Source organism: Dama dama, chromosome 19, assembly GCF_033118175.1.
Source record: "Dama dama isolate Ldn47 chromosome 19, ASM3311817v1, whole genome shotgun sequence".
Lineage (NCBI taxonomy): Eukaryota > Metazoa > Chordata > Mammalia > Artiodactyla > Cervidae > Dama > Dama dama.
In genome coordinates this window covers 4,828,747-4,855,875 of record NC_083699.1, presented here as the reverse complement: position 1 = coordinate 4,855,875, position 27,129 = coordinate 4,828,747, and the positions used below count along the sequence as shown (strand labels likewise).

Below are 27,129 nucleotides of genomic sequence, written 5' to 3'. Positions count from 1 at the left end.
CCTTTCCTAGGCGTGGCCAGATGATTCTAGCCTTTAGGACATGAGCAAAAGTGACATGTGCAAATGCCACATCATGCTCTTGAAGGGCCTGTCCTTTCTTCCTTCCGCTTTCTATGCTCTGGAATACAGAGGTAATGGCAGTAGGTGAAGCAGCCATATTGGACCATGAGGTACAAGCTAAGTAGGAGGATGACAGAGACACAAATGGATAAAGCCTGGGTTCCTGATGATTAAGAAGCCACTACACCAGTCACTGCCAACCCAGACTTGTTTTCAAGCCCGAGAAATAATTTTATTACAGTTATATTGGAAAAAACAATATAAGACCATCCATCATCCAGTAGGCACTGGTAAATGCTAAATATTTATATGATTAATATGCAAGCTTAATAAAAGTCGGTACATTTGGCTAGGGAATTAGTAGCAAGTTCTATGATTTCTTTTTCTATTTACTGTAAGATTTTAAATAATTATATATCAATAGCAAAATTATTAATAAACTATACTTCAGCAATTGAAATTTTTTAATGCTTACAGGTTTTAATACAGTTATTCCTCTTCAAGAAATTTTTTTTTCTCATAGGGAATTTTTTTCCAGAAATTTTTATCAAAGAATTATATACTTTTGGCTTTTGTATAAGGTTTTTTGGACTAAATTCCTTTAAAAATACAAATTTTAAATTACTGGTTATGAACACAGATATTTTTAACTTTTTATTATGGAAAATTTCAAATATACACATGATTAAAGAAAGTAATATAATGAAGCCCTGTTTATCTATTACATGTCTTCAACTGCTAACTCTGGACCAACTTTCTTTCATCTATATGGACTCATCCACTTCAGATCCTGCTCAAGTGGGTTATTTTGAGGCATATCCCAGACATCACATCATTTCACCCATAAATATTTTAGTGTATATCTTAGGATAAGGACTCTTCTTAAAAACATGATCATATCATTCTTTGTTATTATGATCAAACATACAGGATTTATTAATTTTTTAAAACATATAGTATTTAATTTCCTCCATAAACTTTTTTGTAGGCTCCAAATACATTCCTTAAATTGCAATTAGTTGATATATCTCTTTTAGTATATAGGTTACCTGGAGTTTTATGGGAAAGACCAACGATCTTTTGGCTTGTTTAAGCCACATACTTGGAGTCTCTCTATCAAGGCAAGGACATCCTAACACCTTTCTCCCTCCTCTAGACCTCCAGCGGCTTTAGCCCAGAATCACTGCAGGTCACAGCTGCCAGAGCAGGCATGGGACTCTACTCTGGTCCCCAGGCCTGGGCCAACCCAGACAAGGGCAGGACCAGAGTCCAGCACCCGATCCTGTCCTGGGTTGAGATATTTCTAGTCCTTATCAGGCCATTCATCAGCCAGAGCAGTAACTAGGACTTGTTGGAAGCACTAGACAGCCCAGGTCTGTTTCACCTAAAGCCTGAAATTCTTTCCCAGGTAAGTAAGGTTCTATGCTAAGACTTAGTCAATTTGTATAGTGACTAAGACACAGCAGTCCCCAACCTTTTTGGCATCAGGGACCAGTTTTGTGGAAGACAATTTTTCCATGGCCAGGGGGACGGTGATGGGGAAGGTTTCAGGATGATTCAAGAGCATTACATTTATTATGCACTTAGGTTCTATTCTTATTACATAAACTCAGATCACCAGGCATTAGATCCCAGAGGTTCGGGACCCCTGGTAAAAGACCATCTAGGTCAGGGATCAGTGAACTTTTTCCTTAAAGGGCCAAATAGTAATTAGTTTAAGCTTGGAAGGCCATACGATCTCTGTCACAACTATTCAACTATGCTGCTGACTCTGAAAGCAGCCATAGGCAGCAAAAAATAACCCAAATAAGTGTGGCCATATTCCAATTAAACTTTATTTCTGGAGACAAACTGGGATTTCATCTAATTTTCACAAATGTTATTGTGTACATTACACATTATAATTGTGCACTATTAAATTACACTATTAAATAGTAAAATATTTTCTGTCATGAAATATTATTCTTTTAGTTCATTTTCAACCATTTTAAAACGTAAAAACCCTCCTAAGCTTGCTGGCCACACATAAACATATGGCAAACCAGATTTGTTGGTCTGTGGGCTGTCATTTGTGAAGCCCTGATCTAGCCGAACCTTCTCATCTCTTTTACTGAGAATTTTAACTGAGGATCAGAGATGTGAATTAATTCAGCCAAAGTCACACAGCAAGTTTGATGACAGAGGCCACATCAGAACCCCCAAGGTACCAAAGAGTAGAATAATATGCAAGAGCAGTGCACTCAAGAACCACTTGAAAGACCCAGGACAGAGAACCAGAGCTTATACTGCATGCCATATGGATACATAATGACAATAGATAGCCTGACTACAGTGCCCGTTTCCTAGTAACCACAGCCTCTCTGATGAAAGATTGCTCCCACTTGTTATTTATAACTTATTTCCCAATAGGGAGGGTGAGTGATTTGTTTATATTTAGTTATAAGAGCCAGGGAAACCCTGATCTACCGTCTCAGGATAGACACAAACCTTCTGGCCACAGCTGCCAGGAGATGGGAGAAAGCAAAGAAAGCCGCAGTGTACGTGCGGTCTCTGTCCCCAGCAACAAGGGTCACATAGAGCAGTTACCAACTGCCTGACACAAAGAACAGATGGCGGGAGGGGAGGCGGGAGGGGACGGATGCATCCCTGTTTACACTCTACAGAGGCAGTCGTTACCAAAAACCTTCCTACACCTTGTTCACTACCGGGAGCAGCTGTTCATTTTGCCTGCCTTTTGACTTTGTTAGCTTTACTTTGCTTCTGGCTCCTAGTATTATGCGCCTGAGAATGAATCCTTCTGTCTTTGAGGGGGTTTTCTTGATTCCACAGAAAATTGGATGACCTGAAATCCAAGAAGAGCGCGGCAAGCATTAGAGAACTGTGAACAGCCTATTAAATAGAAGAGAGTTAATAGGCCTGAGTCAAGAGTTTCCAGGTGGAGTTGGGTAGAATTGACAAATGAAGCCAAAATCAGAGAAGGGATGCACTGAAAGGCTTATCTGGAGATTACCTAGTGTGGTCCAACATCTTATTTGACTTCTGCAGGCTCAGAGAGGGTAGGTGACTTTTGTAAGATCACACAGCAATTTGAGTATGCTCATATCTCATCACTTCACTTTTTTTTTCGTATCTCATTACTTGCTGCCCCATGACCTTTCTGCTGCCTGAACAGCCTCTAAAACAAGGGAGAAAGTATCTCAAAGCAGGCAGAGGTGGAGTGTCAACATGATGAATAGGTGCAGAAGCTTCGATTCTCTTCATCTACAGATGTAAACAGACAATTATATGTCACTGCACAATCACAGGAAAGTAGTCAAAAAGCAACTTTTTTTTTACAAGAATGAGAAAGACAAGCCCTGAAACAACAACCCACAAGTATTTGTGTGGTGCTTTCAGTTAACAGAGATCCACATCCCCCTGAGTTTTGTAAAAACTCTAAGAGGTCAACAGAGCAGGAATTGTTGTCCCTGTTTTGAAGAGAATCCGCTAAAAGTCATAGACACCTGCTATGTCCCAATGTTCTAAGTGCTTCTTAGGTGTGAATAAATCCTCATAGTGATCCACTAATGCATTTAAAATTATTATCCCCATTTTTCAAGGTTAGAAAGTAAGGCACAGAGAGGGGAAATGATTGGTCCAAGATCACTGCCAGAATCTAGGTACGGTGGACACACCCTAAGGTAACCTCCACACCCCAGCAAGTCACCATCTGTATGATACCCTCCCTTTGAGTGTCAGCAGGACTTGTGAATTGCTTCTTATCAACAGAATATGGGATGTAGAAGGATATTACATAATGATAAAATGGTCAATTCTCCAAGAACACATAATGATTCTTAATATGTATGTGCCTAACATGTTGTAGCATGAAACTTCAAGAGGCAAAAATCAATAGAGCTGTGAGGAGAAATAGATGAATCCACTATCATAGCTGGAGACTCCCAGAAATGGACAGATCCAATAGGTGGAAAATCAGTTAGGACATAGTTTAACCCAACAATGCCATCCATCAACTGGATATAATTGACACATAAAATACTGTGTCCAACCAGAAGCAGAATATATGTTCTTCTCAAGCTTACATGGAATGTTCACCAAGATAGACCATATTCTGGGCTATAAAACACACCTAACTTACTATAAGGTATCAGGTTGGTGCCTGCATTCTATTAGGTATTAGAGAGGCCATGAAATACATTTAACTGGTCCACCAGTTGAATTCTTACAGTTGTTAACGAAAGCCAACAAATTTAAAAGAATAAAAAATATACAGTGTCTACTCAGACTACAATGGAATAAGATGAGAAATCTATAATAGATCACTGGGAAATCCCAAAATGTGTTGAGATTAAACATACTTCTACATAGGACATGGGTCAAAGAAGAACTCTCAAGATAACTAGATAAAAATAAAACACAACTTATCAAAATTTGTGGAATGGAGCAGAAGCGGTGCTTAGAGGGAAATTTATAGCATTGAAAAAAATGAAATTTATAGCATATATTAGTTAAAAAAAAAAAGATCTAAAATCAATCATCTAAGTTTCCACTTTAGGAAACTGGAAAAAGAGCAAATTCAATCCAAAGCAAGGTAAAGAAAACACATAATATGTAAAACTACAGCAGATATCAATAAAATTAAGGACAGGAACTGAATAGAGAAAATCTATGAAACCAAAAGCTGGTTCTTTGAAAAGATCAATAAAAATCAATGAAGCCTCTACCCAGGCTAAGATAAAAAAGAGAGAGGATGCAAATAACTAGCATCAGAAATTAAGGAGGGACATCACTGCAAATCTCATGGACATTAAAAGGGTAATAAAGGAATACTATAAACAACTTTATGCTCACAAATTTGACAATTTAAGTAATAAAATTGACCAGTTCCTTGAAAGACACAATCTGCCAAAAACTCACACAAGAAAGAGACCATCTGAAAAAGCCAACAAACCGTGGCAATGGTGGTAGGCTATCACTCTCATAATTGCGTTACCTTATACGGCAAAGGTGAAGGAAATTTGCAGATGTAATTAAAGTCCCTAATCAGTTTGACTTTCAGTTAATCAAAAGGGAGAATACTCTGGGTGGGCCTGGTCTAATCAAGTTAGTTCTATTGTAAGAGAGCTTAGGCTTTCCCCAAGATCAGAAACTTGAAGCAGCAGAGCCTCCCTTTTTCTTTCTGGTCTTGAAGAAATAACTTCTACAGTCACAAGGAGATGAATTCTTCCAACAACTATGTGAGTTTAGAAGAGAAGATGAGCTAGATGAGAGTACAAGGCCTGGCCCAAAGACTTGTGAGACCCTAGGCAGAGGACACTAAACCATGTCCAGACTCCTGACCCAGGGAAACTGAGATAATGAATGTTGTTGAAATCATCTAAGTTTGTGGTAATTTCTTATGCAGCATTAGGTAACGAAAACCACAGAGGAGCTTCCCTGATGGTTCAGCAGGTAAGAATCCACCCGTAATGCAGGAGACACAGGTTCAATCCCTGGGTCAGGAAGATTCCCCTGGAGAAGGAAAATGGCAACCCACTCCAGCATTCCTGCCTGAAAAATCCCAGAGACAGGGGAGCCTGGTAGGCTACAGTCTGTGAGGTCACAAACAGTTGAAGACAACTGATGCATGCATAGGAGAGGAGCAAAAATTCCCACCCACTCTGACTCCAGGACATTTGCTTTAAATACTGGTTCTCAGATTCTTTCTGACACCAAGTGGGAGACGTTTTCCCCCAAACAAACTAATTCTCCATTTCTCCAACACCACCTAGGTGTTCTACAGTTGAAATACCAAGGTTTTTAGGAATTCTGTGGATAAAGACCAAATATATTTCCTACTGTATGTACCACATTGGTCTTTAAGACCTTTCAGAGCAGGACTATGACCCAACACCAGTGTCTAAGTGACCAACCAAAGATCACATGGCCACTGATGGGGGGACCAATGCCCCAGTCTTCAGGTTTGAGCACTTCTGACTTCTCATTGTATCCCTAGCCTGTGCTACCACCCATAAAATGCATAAAGGTAGGAAAAAGTAAAACTTTTAAAGGAGAATTTTTAATATATAAGAGGCAAGAAAACATTGGTTAACGGTTAAGAATTTTCACATAAGTCATATTCATTATGATTCTGTGAGGTAAGTCAAAGGAGACTCAGAAAGTGCAGCTCATAGAAATGAAATAACTTTTCCAAGGTTAAGGGCACGAGGGAGGCTCTGGGATTTGACCTCGGGCCTGATACTCTCTTTCTCTTCCTTACCACACCACCAAGGAACAAAAGAGGAATATATCAGCTATCTTCTAGTTCCCAGGCCTTAAGGAAGGACTTAATCAAGAAATTTCTATCTCCACAGAAAGAAGAACTAAAGAAAATGAATGATTAAAGCGCAAAGGATTTAACTTAATCCTAAGGAAGAGCTATCCATGGGTAAGTTTAATTAAAGCACTTAACAAGATTTTATTTAAGAAAAAACACCAAAAGGCTCTCAAATTCTCCTTCCAGATTTCTGTATATAAAGCCTCCTATGAAAACAGCAAGAAGAAAGGTTGGGGATCATTTTACAAGCTGGTCAAAACACTTGCAAGAACAATGTTTTTCAAATTTGACCATAATGATGAACTGAGTAACACTATAAAGATCAATCATAGTTTGCTTAGAAACTATAGCAAATGGTAATAACATTAAGTGTTCATAGGTTAATTTCCAAGTTTGGAATAAAAACTAGTTTTTCTCATGAAATCATTGGAATTAATTTTCAGAATTATCAACGAATAAAGCAAATGGATTCAGGCACAAGTTTCTGTACTTAGTGTATTTCCTTTATAGGCCAATGATTTCAGACCCTCTACCATCCTCCCTAACCCCCTGCCTCACTGCAGGGTTGCAAAACTTCCCTCCTCTCCCACAACTCCTGCTTCATACTCTCCTTTTGCTACGATACATCCACTTCTGTGTGAGACTCTGTGTTCAGGCTGGATGCTGCGGTACACTGCAGGCAGTCTAGGGAGATTTAGGTGACTTCACATGCCATGTGGTGGGAATAAAGGTATTAAAAAGTGAGGGGGACAACCCTAAATTCTACATATTTCTATACCGCCCTTCCCACCTTATCTCTCCAGATCTGGCTCAAGATCCCCCAATTCCATCTTTTCTTTTCACCCTACTTCTTACACCCAGACTCCTGCTCTAAGTTCTTTGACAAAATGCCCAAGAGAAACTGCCTTCCTCTGAATATAACTAAATCACATTCTGACAACTCCTGATGTCATCTACAGACCAGTCCTTTCCATTCCAGAACCTTTATCAACATCTAACTGCAAAGAAATAGAGGAAAACAACACAATGGGAAAGACTGGAGATCTCTTCAAGAAAATTAGAGATATCAAGGGAACATTTCATGCAAAGATGGGCTCAATAAAGGACAGAAATGGTATGGACCTAACAGAAGCAGAAGATATTAAGAAGAGGCAGCAAGGATACACAGAAGAACTGTACAAAAAACATCTTCACAACCCAGATAATCACGATGGTGTGATCACTCACCTAGAGCCAAACATCCTGGAATGTGAAGTCAAGCGGGCCTTAGAAAGCATCACTACAAACAAAGCTAGTGGAGGTGTTGGAATCCCAGTTGAGCTATTTCAAGGCCTTAAATATGATGCTGAGAAAGTGCTGCACTCAATATGCCAGCAAATTTGGAAAACTCAGCAGTGTCCACAAGACTGGAAAAGGTCAGTTTTCATTCCAATCCCAAAGAATGCTCAAACTACCGCACAATTGCACTCATCTCACACACTAGTAAAGTAATGCTCAAAATTCTCCAAGCCAGGCTTCAGTAATATGTGAATCATGAACTTCCAGATGTTCAAGCTGGTTTTAGAAAAGGCAGAGGAACCAGAGATCTAATTGCCAACTTCTGCTGGATCATCGAAAAAGCAAGAGAGTTCCAGAAAAACATCTATTTCTGCTTTATTGACTATGCCAAAGTCTTTGACTGTGTGGATCACAATAAAGTGTGGAAAATTCTGAAAGAGATGGGAATACCAGACCACCTGACCTGCCTCTTGAGAAATCTGTATGCAGGTCAGGAAGCAACAGTTAGAACAGGACATGGAACAACAGACTGGTTCCAAATAGGGAAAGGAGTCCGTCAAGGCTGTATATTGTCACTCTGCTTATTTAACTTATATGCAGAGTACATCATGCAAAATGCTGGGCTGGATGAAGTACAAGCTGGTATCAAGATTGCCAGGAGAAATATCAATAACCTCAAGATAAGCAGATGATAGCACCATTATGGCAGAAAGCGAAGAAGAACTAAAAAGCCTCTTGATGAAAGTGAAAGAAGAGAGTGAAAAAGTTGGCTTAAAGCTCAACATTCAAAACACTAAGATCATGGCATCTGATCCCATCACTTCATGGCAAATAAATGGGGATACAATGGAAACAGTGACAGACTTTATTTCTGGGGGCTCCAAAATCACTGCAGACGGTGATTGCAGCCATAAAATTAAAAGACGCTTACTCCTTGGAAGGAAAGTTATGACCAACCTAGATGGCATATTAAAAAGCAGAGACATTACTTTGTCAACAAAGGTCTGTCTAGTCAAGGCTATGGTTTTTCCAGTGGTCATGTATGGATGTGAGTGTTGGACTATAAAGAAAGCTGAGCACCAAAGAATTGATGCTTTTGAACTGTGGTGTTGGAGAAGACTCTTGAGAGTCCCTTGGACTGCCAGGAGATCTCAGCAGTCCATCCTAAAGGAGATCAGTCCCAGGTGATCACTGGAAGGACTGATGCTGAAGCTGAAACTCCAATACTTTGGCCACCTTATGCGAAGAGTTGACTCATTGGAGAAGACCCTGATGCTGGGAGGGATTGGGGGCAGGAGAAGGGGATGACAGAGGATGAGATGGCTGGATGGCATCACGGACTTGATGGACATGAGATTGAGTAGACTCTGGGAGTTGGTGATGGACAGGGAGGCCTGGCGTGCTGCAATTCATGGGGTCGCAAAGAGTCAGACACAACTAAGTGACTGAACTGAACTGAACTGCAAAGAAGGATAAGAGAAGTAAAGACAGCACTTTCTTGATTGAAAAGAATGGGACCACAAGTTCCAATTTAGGAATACAAGGAACAAGAGGGACTGGGGAAGGGATGCCCACAAATGATGGTAACACTTGACAATATGTAGCAAAAGTCTTTAAATAACCATATCATTTGGTTCAGGCACTCTACTCTTAAGAATCAAACTAAACAAGATAAATAAGACCTGTGTAAGTAAGTGATATACCGTTTTCATAGATATGCAAATATTCCCATTTTACAGATGAATAAACTGGCCACGGAGAGGTTAAATAACTAGTTCAAGGCCATACAGCTAACAAGAGGTGAAAACATGATTCATTTAATTGGGGCCCAGAGGCCATGCTCTTTACCACTCTGCTCTGCTATCTGTCCCCTGCATTTCCATAGTTCCAAGCCACTATTAAAACTGTAAAGGAGGAAACGAAAAAGAATTTCTTTATGCCTCTTATGTTTACAACCAAAATTCTGAACCCAAAGGAAGTTTATGAGACGTCTGAATATTAAATTGTTAAACATTCACTAAAAGTCAGTTTAAGAAAACTGGAGGTGGAGCATCCTCAAGCAGAAGTGGTTGATGTGGTGTCTGGCTGCATTTGATTGCAGCAAATGCAAATGATTGCATTTCCATATGCAATCAGTCCCCTCAGCGCTGACCCTCACTCTAGCATAATAAATCCACATAGCCTCTTTGCTTTGACCTCTTAGTCTTCCCAAAGATTTTACAAACCTTATAATCAGAAATGTCATAAAGTGACCTCCTGCTTAACAGGTTCAGTTTCAAACAGAAAAGATAGGAATCCTTTTCTGATAACCAGCATTTGTTTTGATTAAAAAAAAAAAAAAAAAAAAACCCACCGTATCTCTCAGCATTCTCCAGAGAAACAGAACCAACAGGATATAAGAATCTCTCTCTTTCAATATATATACATATATATATTGGCCAGGGCTTCCCTGGTGGCTCAGACGGTAAAGAATCTGCCTACAGTGTGAAAAACCCAGGTTCTATCCCTGGGTTGGGAAGATTCCCCTGGAAAGGAAATAGCAACCCACTCCAGTATTCTTAACTGGATAATTCCATGAACAGAAGAGCCTGGCAGGCTACAGTCCATGGGGTTGCAAAGAGTTGGACATAACTGAGTGACAAACACTTGCATGTATATCGGCTGCACGACTGTGGGGACTGGCGAGTCTAAAATATACTGGGCATAGGGCTAGCAGACTGGGGATCCAGGAAGAGGCTGACTCTGCAGGTTCAAGTCTGAAGGCTGTTTGCAGGCTGACTTCCCTTCTTCTGCTGCGGATCTTGGTCTTTTCTCTTAAGGTCTTTGACTGATAGGAAAAGGCTCACCCACATTATGAAAGATAATCTCCTTTACTCGAAATCTACTATTTAAATGTTCAGTTCAGTCGCCCAGTGATGTCCAACACTTTGTGATCCCATGGAAGGAAGCATGCCAGGCTCCCCTGTCCATCACCAACTTCTGGAGCTTGCTTAAACTCATGTCCATCAAGTCTGCGATGCCATCCAACCATCTCATCCTCTGTCGTCCCCTTCTCCTCCCACCTTCAATCTTTCCCAGCATCAGGTGGCCAAAGAATTGGAGTTTCAGCTTCAGCATCAGTCCTTCCAATGAATATTCAGGACTGATTTCCTTTAGGATGGACTGGTTCGATCTCCTTGCAGTCGAAGGGATTCTCAAGAGTCTTCTCCAACACCACAGTTCAAAAGCATCAATTCTTCTGTGCTCAGCTTTCTTTATAATCCAACTCTCACATCCATACATGACTACTGGAAAAACTGTAACTTTGACTAGATGACAAACCATAGTTTTTTCTGTAAGGTAATGTCTCTGCTTTTTAATATGCTGTCTAGGTTGGTCATAACTTTTCTTCCAAGGAGCAAGCATCTTTTAATTTCATGGCTGCAGTCACCATCTGCAGTGATTTTGGAGCCCAAGAAAATAAAGTCTCTCACTGTTTCCATTGTTTCTCCATCTATTTGCCATGAAGTGATGGGACCAGATGCCATGATCTTAGTTTTTTGAATGTTGAGTTTTAAGCCACCTTTTTCACTCTTCTCTTTCATTTTTATGAAGAGGCTCTTCAGTTCCTCTTTGCTTTCTGCCATAAGGGTGGTGTCATCTGCATATCTGAGGTTATTGCTATTTCTCCCAATAATCTTGATTTCAGTTTGTGCTTCCTCCAGCCTGGCATTTTGCAGGGTGACAATATACAGCCTTGACGTACTCTTTTCCCAATTTGGAAACAGTCTGTTGTTCTAGTCTGGTTCTAACTGTTGCTTCTTGACATGCATACAGATTTCTCAGGAGGCAGGTCAGGTGGTCTGGTATTCCCATCTCTTGAAGAATTTCCCACAGTTTGTTGTGATCCACACAGTCAAAGGCTTTGGTGTAGTCAATAAAGCTGGGTACCATAGCCTAACAAGTTGGGTACACAAAATTAACCATCACAACCATCAACATTCTTCATTATGCCAGTTATTAAAGCTACAATTCATTCAGCTAGTAGGAAGAGACATACTTTTAAATTTCTCCCAGAAAGAAATCAAACCAGTCCTTCTTCACATTGTGTAAGACTTCTGTGTGCTAAAATCCATATCAAGTTGGCCTTGATATGGCCAGTTTCTTCCTCGGTCTACACTTTATCCAATAGTACTTGATACTGTTTTTCAATATCATCATGATGGCTTTTAGTCTCTTTGACTACACATTTCCAAGGAGGCAACATAGCAGAAGGTGCTATCACATTCCACGAACATGATATCTCTCATCAATTAAATTATCCCAGTTGCTTTGATACAGATAAGTAATTGCTGTCCTTTTGTTTACAAATCTGCGTCTTGGATTAAACATTCATGGTATCCATACAGTGAAGAAAAACAGAGAAGCATTCCACCCCTAATGAAAGTTTAATCATGACCTGACAGCAAGGTCTTACAAAAAGCCCAGAGCTGCAACTGTGGGCGTGATCTCCTCATTGGTCAAAAGGTAGGGACTGCACACGTCACCTGGGCATTGTTGCCAGCCGACTCATTTCACTGCCAGCCCGCTTTCTCTCCCATTCCTTCTTCCAATTCTCTACAGTATCTAATAGTTATGGAGCCGTCAGATGAGGCACAAAACTCCCAAGGGCTGGATTTAGAGGAGATAACCAGAAAGATTTTATTTCTTGACAAATGGAGGGAAATCTTTAGTTATCGCCGGTAAGATGCTCTCATTTTCTCAATCCTCTAGAACCAAAGGGATTTCTTGTTTTAAATTCTGTATATTTATTTTCGGTCTTTTGGGGGGGGTCTTCCTTGTAGGCTGCTCTCCTACTGTGGTGCGCAGGCTTCTCATTGCAGTGACTTCACTCATTGCAGAGCAGGGGCTGTATGGCTCCTGGGCTTCAGAGCACAGGCTCAACAGTTTGGGCGCACAGCTCCAAGGCATGTGGGATCTTCCTGGAGGCGGGGAGGGGACCCCTGCCTCCTGCATTGGCAGGCGGATTCTTCACCACTGAGCCACCAGGGAAGCCCCGCTAGAACCAGGGGGATTTTACGTGGCTAAACAGCCAGCTTTTACGCTTGCTATGTGAGAAGTCTCCATTACAGATTTACATTTAAAATGCTTCAGGTAAAACTGTTTGCAGAAAAAGCATCCCAAGCAAAGTGGAGGTTGAGGAGGTTTGAGGGAATAAGGGTTGAATAGAGTGAGTAATTTTCTTGATGTTTTCTCTTTCATTTATAGGTTGGGAACCAATAATACAACTTCTCAGGTAATTACTTTTCTCAAAGCCAGAGTGTTTTCCTCTAGTTGCTTCTTCAAACAATCACATTAACAGCATAATCTGCATTTATTCTGTGCATATAATGTCACTCGGGCACTTGGCGTTTAATGTGTGAAAACAAAAAACTGGAAACCCTGCTGGAGATCTTTTCTTGTGCTTCCTTTTTTCATAAAAATCTCTTCTTACTTTTAAGAGCTACCTTGCATCATTAAAAGCACCATATGGTTATTATTTTCAAAAATAAAAATCACATGAGAATCTAGAGTTCCTACACTTGCGAAATAGCACTAGATTCTGACATCCAAGTGCTTCAGTGATCCTGAAGAAAAGTAGCTCTGAAAATAGTTATCCTATTGATTCAGCTCCTGAAAAACTGTTTTCCTTCACCATCTTCAAATAAGGAAAAGATGACTGAATTCGGATGTTAAAAGGTATTTTAAAATCTGTTATACAATATAAGATGAAAGATGTTTTCCTCTCCTGCCACCTGAAAAGGTTAGAAGGTAACGGGCTTTGTATTTCAGATATTAATTCAATCACTGAACAAACACTGCACAAAATATTAAGGTGATTTTCCTGGCACTAGTGTATAATACAATCAAACAACTGAATTATTAATATTTTAACTATAACACTAAAGCACCTTGCTCCAAGTAACATATGATCAAAAACCTTATTATTTCTGCTGAAACTCTCTTAGCCAGTCTACATTACAGTCAGAGAGAGAATACTTCTATTTCAGTCCTAGAAGTATTAAATGGAGCCAGCTATCATTTGGGGAAATAGAATAGTCAAAAGATAAAACAATCTTTGCAAGGAAAAAAATAAATGTTGAGTTAAGCTTTCCACAAGGTGGGGGAAACCCCCTGCTACAAATGTAAAGATTTTCCATGTGATTTTTATAAAATGCATCTTATCCCATTAGTAGTCTATGACTTGCATACTGTGTTTCTGAGATAAAGTATCTTAGCCTCTAGGAATACAGAAAACAAGGAAGGCAGTTTCCTTCATGTTTCAGCTACCAACTGGTCAGACATGTTTCATGACATTAGGATAGAAGTTTAAACCAAGTGGAAGAAGAACTGATGCTATCTTATATTTAAATGTTGTAAGAATCAGTTAAGAAAAGTTTTTCTTAAAGATAGGGAGTATTTTTTTTAAGGAAGAAAATCATTGCACTCACTTGCTAGGGATCAGGAATCTGACGGAATTAAAAGAGGGTAACCTGACTTTGTTTATTGGCCAGTTAACAATATAATGAGAAATACTTCGTATAGACTAGAAAGATTCACTCATTGTTTATAAAATGTTGTCTCCTCAAAACAAGAGACAGAAACATTTACAATCGTCTATAAACATAACTTCAAGTCAAGGTCTTGATAGCATTAATTATGTTTCCATAGTTACACTTAACCTCTTCGAGTCACATAAAACTTGGGAGAACCCCTTTGACACAGACACTGGGATTTTTCTGCCTCTTTTATATCTATTTATGACCATTTTCAGACATCTCTAAAAGGGAGACAACATTTTATGAACACGGATATTTCAGAGAGAAAGAATAGAAGGAAAGCAAAGTAAAAGGTCAGCAGCAGCTGTTTGCTTTGTTTTTTGGTGGTGGCGGCGTTTCACACAGAATCATGAAGGTGACCACATATCTGCTGGTGAAACCGAAGATGGAACAGGAAGGCCTCAGCCAAAAGGACAAGGACATTTGCCATCAAGTAGCCTTTGTTCTGTTCCCAAACCCTCTATCATCTCTTCAAAATCGGGCGGTTTTCCTGTCTCCCTAGCAATGGCCACGGTAAGTATAGCTTGTCAATTAAACATGAAACGAAACGTAATCTTCCCCAAACAACAAGGCTAGGGGAATCTAATCGGCTGTCATGTGAGAGTATTATGGAAGATAAGACTACGGACAGCTGTTATTGCTAAAGGAGAATATAATGAAACTGACTTACGCATGGCGTTTTTCAAGGGCACTGGTGATGTTACAGGCTTTCCTTCCCAAGCTCTGAGAGTCTCTCTTTATTGACTTCCTCAATTTGACAGCTAAATGTGAAGGCATAGGGTGTTAAATTCAAATAATTGACCATATAAGGTAGGATGGGGTAGATGATAAAGACGGTAAAGGTAGAAAATCAGAGTAGATGTGGGAGACAGGACCCCTGTGCTGTGTGGACAGGAGGAAGATGGGGAAACTTCCCCAGCTCTGTCCTGCAGCAGAAACATGATCCCAAGGAGGAAACACTGTCTGGGGTGCCAACTAATAGTCAGATTTGAAGAGAACCTAAAAGTTTGAGAATCCAAGTGGATCTGGAAGCTGCTATTTCCAGGGACCACTTGTTCCATTCAAACCTTGACCAAGGTAGGGGCAAGGGGTTAAGGCAGAGACCCAGCCACATCTCCTTGAGTGGGCAGGGGCAATGCCTTGGCAAGTGGCCAAAGGACCAGCTGTCATGGTCAATGAGGCATGGTTGGGACCTGGGGAAGCACAGCCAGGGATCGAGGAAAGGAAAAAAAGCACCAGTGAGGCTGAGCGATCTTTCCGACAGGATGGTCCTCCAGTATCGCCCTTTCAATCACAGTGAACATCAGGGATAATTTCTCCACATTCAGCCCATCCTCTCAGACTATATTCTAGAGACAGGCAGAGACCTCTCCTTGGGGCCCTAAGAACAAAAGTAGGAAGAGGTACTTTCTTCCTGAGGACATGCTGCACCTGGGTATACTCTGAGAACACACCCAGGACCAGCCTGACAATCCAGGCAAAGACCAGCAAGGCTGCAGTCAGGCCACCGTGGACAGAAAGTTCCGCAGTCTGTGCCCTACAGGCAGGATCCTTGGTGGGAGGGAGGGATGGGAGCCGGACCCCTTTCTGGGGGAACCTCACAGTCTCCACCTGCTTTGTGAGCCCAGAGGCCAGGCTGGCCCTCACTGCAGTATTTCCAACCTCAACATAACCCATAACCATTCCTCAGGCTCCCAGATGGGACAACATCACACACAGACTATAGCCCCCGTGTTCTTCATCTTCACACACATCCTCATGGGCTTCACGGAGCAACTCTCTCCACTGCCGGAGTTGTGGTGCAGACATGCTGGGAGGCACATGTGCTCTTTCTCATCATCACAGATCTTTCTGCCTCAACCCACCTTCCCCCTTGTGCTCGAACGCCGGATGTCCCAGGCAGACAAGGCCGGCAGGGCCCTCAGAGATGCAGCCCTTGGCTCATTGGTGGCCCAGCCCCTGGATGGTGCTTTAACTTGTATCTCAGGCATCTAGTGTATCACTCTCCTTCTGAATAACTAAGACAAGTAAAATGTCATCCTGTTACAGTCTCCAGCCTCCATGGTTATTCTGCCTACGATGTGCTATATAGGAACAGTAGTTAGGGCAACTGAAGTCACACCTCAGTATCCTGGGGGATTGGTTTCAGGCACCCCCAGAGGAAACCAACCCCCACCACACTCAAGTCCCTTATATAAAATTGCCTAGTATCATTGGTCCCCCAATATCCTCAGAGACAGAGGGCTGAGTGTATCTGTATTTTACTGTACAAGGGTTTTAACAAACAATCTTTGTTGTTGTTCAGTCGCTCAGTCATGTCCGACTCTTTGTGACCCCATGAACTGCAGCACGCCAGGCCTCCCTGTCCGTCACCATCTCCCGGACCTTGCTCAAACTCATGTCCATTGAGTTGGTGATGCCATCCAACCATCTCATCCTCTGTTGTCCCCGTCTTCTCCTGCCTTCAATCTTTCCCAGCATCAGGGTCTTTTCCAATGAGTCAGCTCTTTGCATCAGGTGGCCAAATTATTGGAGCTTCAGCTTCTGCATCAGTCCTTCCAATGAATATTCAGGGTTGATTTCCTTTAGGATGGACTGGTTGGATCTTGCAGTCCAAGGGACTCACAAGAGTCTTCTCCAACACCACAGTTTAAAAGCATCAATTCTTTGGTGCTCAGACTTCTGTATGGATGGTCCAACTCTCACAAGCATACATGACCACTGGAAAAACCATAGCTTTGACTAGATGGACCTTTGTTGGCAAAGTAACATATCTGCTTTTTTTTTCTGTCTAGGTTTGTCATAGCTTTTCTTCCAAGGATCAAGCATCTTTTAATTTCAATCTTTAATAAATAAGTATTACTGGGCACTAATGAATTTCTATAGAGAAGGTCATTTTAAAATTTACACATATCAGGAAACAGGAAATACACTACCTTTTATATGCAAAACAGAGAAAACTATGATTCTATACTAGTACTGTATTTGCCTGCAAATGCACACAGAATTTTCCAGAAGATTTCCTAAAATGTGACAGTAGTGGGGGGTGGGGGAGAGAGGGACAAAAGACTTAGGGCAGGGGGAAGTCTTCTCAGCATAGCTTTTTGTGCTCTCTGGATTTCAAACCATGTGCATGGACAATCTGTTTTTTAAAAAAACACCATTATAGGACTTCTCTGGTGGTCCAGTGGTTAGGACTCTGCGCTTCCAAGGTGGGACATGTGTGTTCGATCCCTGGCCAGGGAACTGAGATCCCACATGCCATGTGGCACAGTGCTCCCCACCAGAAAAAAAAAACAAAAACTACATTTTAAAAATGCATTTATGCATTTTAAAAACAGGGGGCAAAAAAAAGAGGCAGTCACCGATGTTTCCAAAGTCTTCTAGTTTCTCTCTATACTGTGGAGGCCAGTGAATCTGGGTCTGAATTCTCCCACTTGTCTGCAAGCACAGACATGATGCAGTTGGAGACCTCTTCAGTGACTTTTCCAAGATAATTCTCTCCCTTTGGAAGAGGCTTGGAGACAAAAGAATCAGACTTGATGAAGTGTTAAGGAAGTCCCAGGAGAAGAGAGAATTGATTTTTCTTCAAAAAAGCTGAATTTGGACGAATTCCAATTATCAGGACCAGATGATAGAGTGTCCTTTAAACAGCAGCAGCATTAATTAAACACACCCTGGGATTTCAAGATGATGAGCCTTGGGACTCTGAATATGCATGTCCAGGAGTCAATCTAGAAGCTTGACCAGACCAGATCTAATGGACTATTTCAGCACTGTAGCTGCCTGGCAAATTTGCAGAGTGATTGGATCTTCATTCTCACATGAGAGCTCCGTTTGTCATCATCCTGCTACTCTCGCTGTCCCCATCCATTTGGAATTGGGATGCATGGGACTTCCTGACATTTGCACACGCTTTTTGCTGGGAATCTGCTGAGAAAGTAGGGTGGGCAACGCACACAAGGCCCCTCCGCTGTCTAACTCTCCAGTTTCTCGCTTTTTGCTGACCTATTTCCAGTTCCACAGCCTTCTCCCTTCCCCAGCCTCACATCTCACAGTGTGTGTGGTGTAATGAATGGCCAGCCAGGCTGCTGACCCAGGTGAGGTCCTCAGAGAAGGTAAGAGTCCTCCTCAGGGCTCTTCCGCTCCCCCATCTCACCCCCTCTCCGCCCCTCCGCCCCCACAGCTGCTGATCTTCCCACCAGCAGCAGCTTCCATCCTGCAGAGCCAGCCCTTCTGCAGACCCAGACTGGAACACATTCCTGTTGCCTCTTTTATCAGCAGCCAATAAACAAACCCCTAGTTGCATTTGGGATGCCACCCAGCAGGATCATCTAAAAAACGTAATATGGGAGATCAAAATATTCTGGGGGAGACCCAGAAGAATGAAGCTCCAACAGAGGATAACAGGCAATGGGTTGGCCTTGAGTTACCAGAGCCTGGTAACTCCAGCATGCTGTTATTGTTCAGTCACCCAGTCATGTCAGACTCTCTGCGACCCCATGGACAGCAGTACACCAGGCCTCCCTGCTCCTCACCATCTCCCAAATTTTGCCCAAGGTCATGTCCATTGCATCGGTGATGCCATCCAGCCATCTCATCCTCTGACGCCCTCTTCTTCTACCCTCAATCCTTTCCAGCATCAGGGACTTTTCCAATGTGTCTGTTCACATCAGATGACCAAAATAATGGAGCTTCAGCCTCAGCATCAATCCCTCCAATGAGTATTCAGGGCTGATTTCCCTTAAGACTGACTGGTTTGATCTCCTTTCTGTCCAAGTGACTTTCAAGAGTCTTCTCCAGCACCACAGTTCGAGCGCATCAATTCTTCATTGCTCTGCCTTCTTCATGGTCCAGCTCTCACAACTGTACGTCACCACTGGGAAGACCATAGCCTTGACTATACAGACCTTTATTGACAGAGGTCTGGCTGACCTTTGTCAGCACAGATCTAATAGATGGTCTTACTGCTGCTGCTAAGTCATTTCAGTCGTGTCCAACTCTGTGCAACCCCATAGACGGCAGCCCACCAGGCTCCCCCATCCCTGGGATTCTCCAGGCAAGAATACTGGAGTGGGTTGCCATTTCCTTCTCCAATGTATGAAAGTGAAAAGAGAAAGTGATGTCACTTAGTCATGTCCAGCTCTTAGCGACCCCATGGACTATAGCCTATCAGGCTCCTCTGTCCATGGGATTTTCCAGGCAATAGATGGTCTTGAGTAGATGTTTATTTAATTAATTAATTCACTGCCTCTGCACAATCTCCAAGAGAAGCATTTCAGTACAGGAGAGTGGATATCATCCGTGTGCCCCTTCAGATGCCTGTTCTACCCCTTGCCACTCTGCTTACTGCCCTGGAGACTGAGCTGTACTCACTTCATCAATAGGGCTCCCTCCTGTGACTTCCTGTTGAGTTTGAACAAGGGGAGCCCTGGAGGGAGGGATGGGAATGAAGTCAGGTTGAGCAAGCTGGCAGAATCCCTCTCCTCTGAAGGCAGTGCTCCCCCAGGACTCTTTCCTGCCTTCCCCACCTCCAGGTCCAGGAGACATAACAACTTCTCATTCTTGGTAGCTCTGGCACTCTGCACTAGCCCTTGTGGTTTCCCCACATGCAGCCATCATCTTTATAAACAGTCCCTGAATTAAACTTTCCTCAAGTCAATTATCCTGACTTGAGTGCCATCTGTTTCCTGCTGGGACCCTGACCGGTGCCAGCTGAAAGGCTTGCATTTGAGTCCTGGCAGCACCATTTACCAGCTATATGACCTTGGGCATACCACTTCACTGCTCTGGCCCCAAGTTCTTTAACTGTAAAATGAAAGGGCCAAGTTAGATTTTTATTCAACAAATACTTCTTGCGAGCCTACTATGTACCAGGTACTGCACCAGATGATGAGAAACTGACCGTGAACATAACCAGGTCTAGAGATTACCACTCTACTTGGCAGGCTGGTTTAGAAACGTCTTAGGACTCACTAGTTCTAAATTCTCTGATTCTACAATGGTCCAGCAATTTCTAAGGCAGGAAAGGATTCAGGGAAGGAGCTTCAAAGAGAATTATTCTACTTCAAGTTGTGAAGTACGGTGATGTGGCTGAGCGATGGATGGAGACAGGCGGTCACAGGGAAACTCTAAGCCCAGGGACCAGGGACAAGGCAGTCAGGGTAAGGAAATGAATCTGTTGGGGAAGAATGATCTGTGGGTGCGTGCGTGCATGTGTGTATGAGAGAGAGAGACATAATGATCATCATCCTTAGTATCATCACAGCCATCAGGAAAGAGAGGTAAGTATTCCTGGAAAACTAACAAAGTAAAGAGAAAAACTACGAACCCTGCTTGACTGTGTTAAATAATAACACTCATTACAGTCATTCATTAGGACCATTTACCATTTGTGTCTAGTTACTAGGCAGCACAAAATATATGTATCGTTTACCATGTGTCAGGTTAATCTTGTTATAAATTATATTGATATGAAAGTCAGTGTTTGGGGGGATAAACCGGGAAATTGACATATACACACTACTATATATAAAATATATATAATATAAAGATACTCTGGGTCGGGAAGATCTCCTGGAGAACCTTCTCCGGTAATTTTTGGAAAAATATCTCCAGTATTTTTGCCCGGAGAATTCTGCAGACAGAGGTGCCTGGCGGTGTCCAGTCCATGGGGTTGCAAAGAGTTGGACACAATGGAGCGACTATCAGTCATATATAAAATAAATATCTAATAAGGGTCTATTGTGGCTTTCCCTGGTGGCTCAGATGGTAAAAGAATTTGTCTGCAATGCAAGAGACCCGGGTTCGATCCCTGGGTTAGGAGGATCCCCTGGAGAAGGGAATGGCAACCCCTTCCAGTATTCTTGCCTGGGAAATCCCAAGGACAGAGAAGCCTGGCGGGCTACAGTCCACAGTATCGCAAAGAGTCAGACGTGACTGAATGACTAACACACATGGACACACACACAGGGACCTATTGTGTAGCACAGGGAACTCTGTAATGACTTACATGGGAAAAGAATCTAAAAAAAGAGTAGATATACACATATGGATAACTGATTCACTTTCTTGTACACCCGGAGCTAACACAACATTGCAAATCAACTACACCCCAATAAACATTTTTTTAAAAGTCAGTGTTACGTAAGTAGAGTGGGTCATCTTCACTGCCATGCTGGTCAGCGGGGGCTACCCCGAGGGGCCTGCAGCCCCTCTGCTCTAGGCCTCCCCAAGATGCATCTGGATGGCAATGCTCCCTAAGTTGGAAGGGGCAGCTGGCAACATAAACAGGAGTCTGATCTGGCTCATGAATTTTTCAATTGAATTTGAATTCTAAGCTTCCTTAGTTCTGACGGTCTTAGTCTGTCACATTATCCACGGCTTCTCCTCCCTTACTCCTGCCTGTCTCTGGTCTTTTTCCATCTGGGCTGGAACTTTCTTCCACACAGCATAAGACGTTCCAGCACAGACAGACTGTGTTTTCACAGAGGTAATAACAGCACTTATGGTTCCCAGAGTTCCTTCCATACATCTTCTCTTGCAGTGGGATAGCTTTCCATTTCAGGGATGGGGGCTGAGCCAGGGGTTATCCCCGTTTCAGAAGAAGCAAAGAAAGTCTTAGGCTTGGCAATCGGTCAGCAAGGAGCAGAGCAGGGACTTCGCAGCCCTGGAGTCAGGAGGGAGCCCTTTTCCTTCCGCACTGTGCAGTCTTGATGTCAGGGAAACACTTTCCATCCAGGGCCAGTCCCCTGCCCAGGAGCTGGTGACCTTTTTTGGTTAGAGTGCACACCGATTCTGTCTCCCAAGAGCAGCCTTTGTGTCTTCTGCTCCCTCCCCTTGACAGACACGGGACACATCATTTTCCCTCAAGTGCAGTTTCGGGCTCTTTCTCACTCTGAAACGTATCTGCCTCTTTTTCTCTATTGCTGTTCAGTCGCTAAGTCATGTCTGACCCTTTGTGACACCATAGACTGCAGCACGCCAGGCTTCCTTATCCCTCACCATCTCCCGGAGTTTGCCCAAGTTCTTGTCCATTGTACTGGTGATGCCATCCAACCATCTCATTCTCTGTGGTCCCCTTCTTCTCCTGTGTTCAATCTTTCCGAGCATCAGGGTCTTTTCCAATGAGTTAACTCTTCCCATCAGGTGGCCAAAGTATTGGAGCTTCAGCTTCGGCGTCAGTCCTTCCAATGAATGTTCAGGGCTGACTTCCTTTAGGATGGACTGGTTTGATCTCCTCTCTGTCCAAGGGACTCTCTTGATATACAGCCTTTGACAGCCTTGCTGTACTCCTTTTTTCTCTGTCGAGACAATCTTTTCTTTCAAAGGTGGGAGCGGGCTGGCCAGGAAATAAACTCCAGCCACAGGTGGCACTAGCGGTAAAGAATCCGCCTGCCAATGCAGGAGACGCAAGAGACATGGGTTCGATCTTTGCATCTGGAAGATCCCCTGGAGAAGGAAATGGCAATCCACTCCAGTATTCTTGCCTGGAGAATCACTTGGACAGAGGAAACTTGTGGGCTACAGTCCATGGGATCACAAAGAGTCGGACACAAATGAAGCGACTTAACATTCATGGACGCATGGAAGCAGCCCCTGGTCGGACACTGAGAAGACTGTTCCAGACGCATGCTTCTCCTGCCTGTGTCCTTCTTGGAAACCACCAGGGTCTGCTCAGTGCACTGCTGAGAAGAGGTGCTCTGGCTCTGGGTCAGTTGTGCTCCAGGTTCCATTCGTCCACACTCTTCAACTAGCTCCAAATGCCTGAGCGTACTGTTCAAAACACTCCACAATCAGACTCAAGGTACTTTCCAGTCTGAGCTTCCACTGACTTTCTGCCCCATGACCCTGGAACACACACACACACACACACACACACACACACAGTGTTCTAGCCTCACTGAACTGCTCACTGTCCCCAGATACCCTGGTACCAGGTGTGTGCACTTGTAGGTCTTCCTCTCTGCCCAGCCTCCCCTCTTTCACAAGTGACAGGCCATTGTGTGGTTGTTGCAGAGAGTGGGATGTGTCCCTGGGCTGGAGTATGTGGTGTTTGGGGCTGTGGCAGTAAGTGACATGGACTAACATGGAGTTGCGTCATGGAAATTCAGTCCCCTCTCCACTCTGGCAGGCCAAAGAGAAGACCAGTTAAGGGGCAGGACATGTTCACATCTTCCTTTGTAGCTCAGTTGGTAAAGAATCCACCTGCAATGGAGGAGACTGGGTTTGATTCCTGGATCAGGAAGATCCCCTGGAGAAGGGAGTGGCAACACACTCCAGTATTCTTGCCTGGAGAATCCCATGGACAGAGGAGCCTGGTGGGCTACAGTCCATGGGGTCACACAGAGTCGGACACAACTTAGCTACTAAACCACCACCACCATCTCCCTTTTTAATTAAAAAGAGTGCAGGGTTCAGTCAGAGACTTCATAGAAAATGGTTTCTAGCATGATTCAACAAGATCATTTTATTTCTATTACATATGTATGCATTTACTTTTGGTCACTATTCTGTACAGTTTTTTATTTTTAACTGGATTATAATTGCTTTATACGGTTGTGTTGGTTTCTGCTGTACCACAACATGAATCAGCTATATGTATGTATATATATCTGTCCCTCTTTCTTGAGCCTTCCTCCAAACCTCCCCCCATCCCACTCCTCTAGGTCATCGTAGAGCACGGGGCTGAGTGCCCGGTGCTATATAGCAGCTTCCCGTTAGCTATTTTACCCATAGTGGTATACATATATCAATGCTACTCTCTCAATTCGTCCCTCCCTCTCCTTCCGCTACTGTGTCCACGGGTCCATTCTCCACGTCTGCGCTTCTATTCCTGCCCTGCAAACAGGTTCGTCAGTACCCTTTTTCTAGGTTTCATACATATATGCATTAACATATGGTGTTTGCTTTTTTCTATTTTTTATTATGGCAAGTGATTCTGATTCCCAATTAAGGACATGGTGTAAAGTGTCCTTTTAAATATTTAAATAAACACTTCAAATGTTTTCTAAATTACCAAAGAGTGGCCCAAGCCAATGAGCAATATTAAGTCAATAATGACCAGCACGTAAAGATGACAACAGTCATAGGGATGGCGCATATAGGACTTAAGCTGGGGGTGGGTCAGTGCTGCTAGACTGGTGTGAATCCCAGCTCTGCTGCTTCTGGCTGGGTGATCTAATGCAAATACTTTCCCTTAAATGGAGGATAATAAGGGTACCTTTCTCAAAGAGTTAAATTAACATAATGAACTCAAAGCACTTAGCCCAGTCCTGGTGCACAGAAAACACTCAATAAATACGAGATGCCATTCGCCAGCCTAGTTCAAACGCCACCTCTTCCACGAAGCTTCCACTGACTACTTCAGTCAGAAGTTTTCTTCACGCCTGGCACTTTGCCTGGTGGAATGAGACACATTCTTTATTGCACACGGTTGCAAGGTTAGACTCTTTACGTATCTATACCCCACATAGGACCTAACACATACTAAAAGATTCTTGTGTCTCTGATTATAAAGGCATTCCCTTTTTGTCGTGTGTTTGGTTTACAAAGGCTTGTACCAAGCTTTCTGGGATTTTCTAAAAGACCCCCTCTAATCTCAAAATGCTGCTGAGTATCCAGAAAAAAAACATAAAGATTCTAGGGCAAGAACAGAGGCTGCTTGTTGAATACCATTTACACCACTATCTCACTCAGGTTACAATCATAGAGGCCTGCCTATTCCCTTTTTCCGGAGCAAGAGAAAAAGACCCAAAGGCAGGAGAGGTAGAGGTTTCAGAGTCATGGATGGAGGGGAAAAGGGCATGAGAACAGAACTACAGCCTTATCGCGGATGGTAAGAGTGGACAGGGAAGATGCCAGCAATGGAAGGTGAGACAGACATGGGGACAGAACTCAGATGGGGACAACAGGTGCAGAGTTGACCCTCTGGGCCTTCAGGATAAAGTGTCCTAAGTGAACCTGATGCAAACCTTTTGCGGAGGGCTGGACAATCACGCTCAGAGGAACAGAGTAATATGCTAACCTGATTCTAGGAAAGGGACAGGCCTACCTCCGTGATTTCACAGTCTGGTTAGGGCTGTTTGCTAAGGGCTGTGTCTAGGAAGAATACCCTTTGAACCATTTGTTCCCCCTTTTTCAGAAACTGCGCCAGACCCTCTTTGGAAATACCACCCAGGTCTTCAGCTCTGACTGGACAAAGGCCTATTTCCAGTTTCATGAGCCTTTTTCTGACCTGGCTTTTGCATTGCAAGTGGGAAAGGTAAGCACGGGTGATCTCTTTTTTAATCCTATGCTCCCCGTGTTTCCTTCCAACCTCCTCCATATAAATGCATGTTTTCATTATAATCAAATGTAGAAACATGTTTATAATTTAAAATGTAACCTTAAATGATAACAGACTTAGTGTGTTGAAAGTTCTAACACACTATCAAGGATGTAATAAAGTCTCCAACTCCTCCCTACCCTCTTCCAAATTCTGGTTTTCCTAGCTCTTCTTTCAAAGTCCTAAGTATCACTAAGAATTTAGAGGTAGAGAGAGATCTAGGAATTTCTGACTTGTTTTAAAACCTCAATAGTTCATATCATTGATCACTAGCCATGCAGAACTTCAAGAGTTAGCCGACTAGTTTCTTCCTTCCTGCAAATCTCAAAGTTGAATGTGAGACAGGAGCGCAGTGAAGGTAGGACAGAGGAAGACAGACAGCCCGGGTGCTGGTCTACAACGCTCCACAGAGAAGCAAGTCAGTGCAGATTCTAGTCTGGCCACGGCATCCGGCCACAGTCCACGGAGAGGTGTGGCATTGTAGAGTGCAGCGGCGCTTTGCTAAGCCTAGGGAAGCTGGGCGCCAGCGGGAAAAGGCTGCCAAGGAGAATAAATGATGACCTCCATTTCCAAGAGTTCATTTTTATAAAGTGGGCCCTGAGGGTTCCAGCACCATTGTAAAGCCCTGCTCCTCACTATGCATCCACTCCCATTTCAGGGAGGTGTCCGAAGCATTCAGATGGCTGTACAAGGATCCATCATTAAATACCTGCTGTTTACAAGGAAGGGAAAAGACTGTAACTTCCTCAGGTAAGAGGCCTATGAGAAGGACTTGAAAAGAATTAACCGTTTTATGAAAAACTTTATGGACTAAACAATCACCAGGGAAAAGCCCCTGGGTTGCCTCAGGAAGGAGACTTGACTCAGAAGGCAAAACGTGGGGACTTGCCTGGCAGTGCAGTGGTTACGACTTTGCCTTCCAATGCGGGGGATCTGGGTTTGATCCCTGGAGAGACAGCCAAGATCCCACATGCCTCACAGTCAGAAAACCAGAACATAAAACAGGGGCAATATTGTAACAAATTCAATAAAGACTTTTTAGAAACAGTCCATATTAAAAAAAAAAAAAACATCTTAAAAAGTAAAAAAAGACAGAAATGGCCCTGGTTCTCCCAGAGGGGCTGGATTTCACAACTGGGGAGGGCTCTCCCAGAGTCCCCCTCAATGTTCAGCTGCAGGAATAATGCTGACAGTTTTTATGCTCCACCGCAGACCACCCTGACAGGTAAAATGAAGTGCCAGGTCTCCAGGTGGGCTCAACTGACAACACTTGATGGGAAGCCCCAACCTAACAATTCCAGAGAGAGGACCAAAGGGGCGATGAAAAGCCTCATAAATGGAGAATTCACCTCCCATTTAATCAGGCTGACAATGCACAGTGTCTGGTGGCTGCCTGTTTTTGTTAAAAATTCAGTTCAAATGATTTTGTTCTTAGATGTTAACAAGCCTCTATCCTGTGCAAGGCTATACAATTGCTATTAGGAGAAACAGAAATAATTAAAAGGCACCTACCTACCCTCAAGCAGGATAAGTTATCACCGAAAACAGGAACTGAATATCTCATCTATCCT

General features: G+C 43.0%; 1 protein-coding gene across 1 annotated transcript in view; it reads left to right on the top strand.

Annotated features, from left to right (window-relative positions):
* Positions 1-12,249: 12,249 nt before the first annotated feature.
* MINDY4B (MINDY family member 4B) overlaps positions 12,250-27,129 on the top strand; it is a 40,392-nt gene continuing 25,512 nt past the window's right edge. Inside the window, exons 1-5 of the mRNA XM_061167844.1 lie at positions 12,250-12,375; positions 12,902-12,929; positions 14,578-14,745; positions 25,376-25,495; positions 26,217-26,308. Of these exons, the coding sequence (XP_061023827.1) occupies positions 12,269-12,375; positions 12,902-12,929; positions 14,578-14,745; positions 25,376-25,495; positions 26,217-26,308 (515 nt within the window). The 5' untranslated portion in view covers positions 12,250-12,268. The remainder of the gene's footprint in view (positions 12,376-12,901; positions 12,930-14,577; positions 14,746-25,375; positions 25,496-26,216; positions 26,309-27,129) is intronic.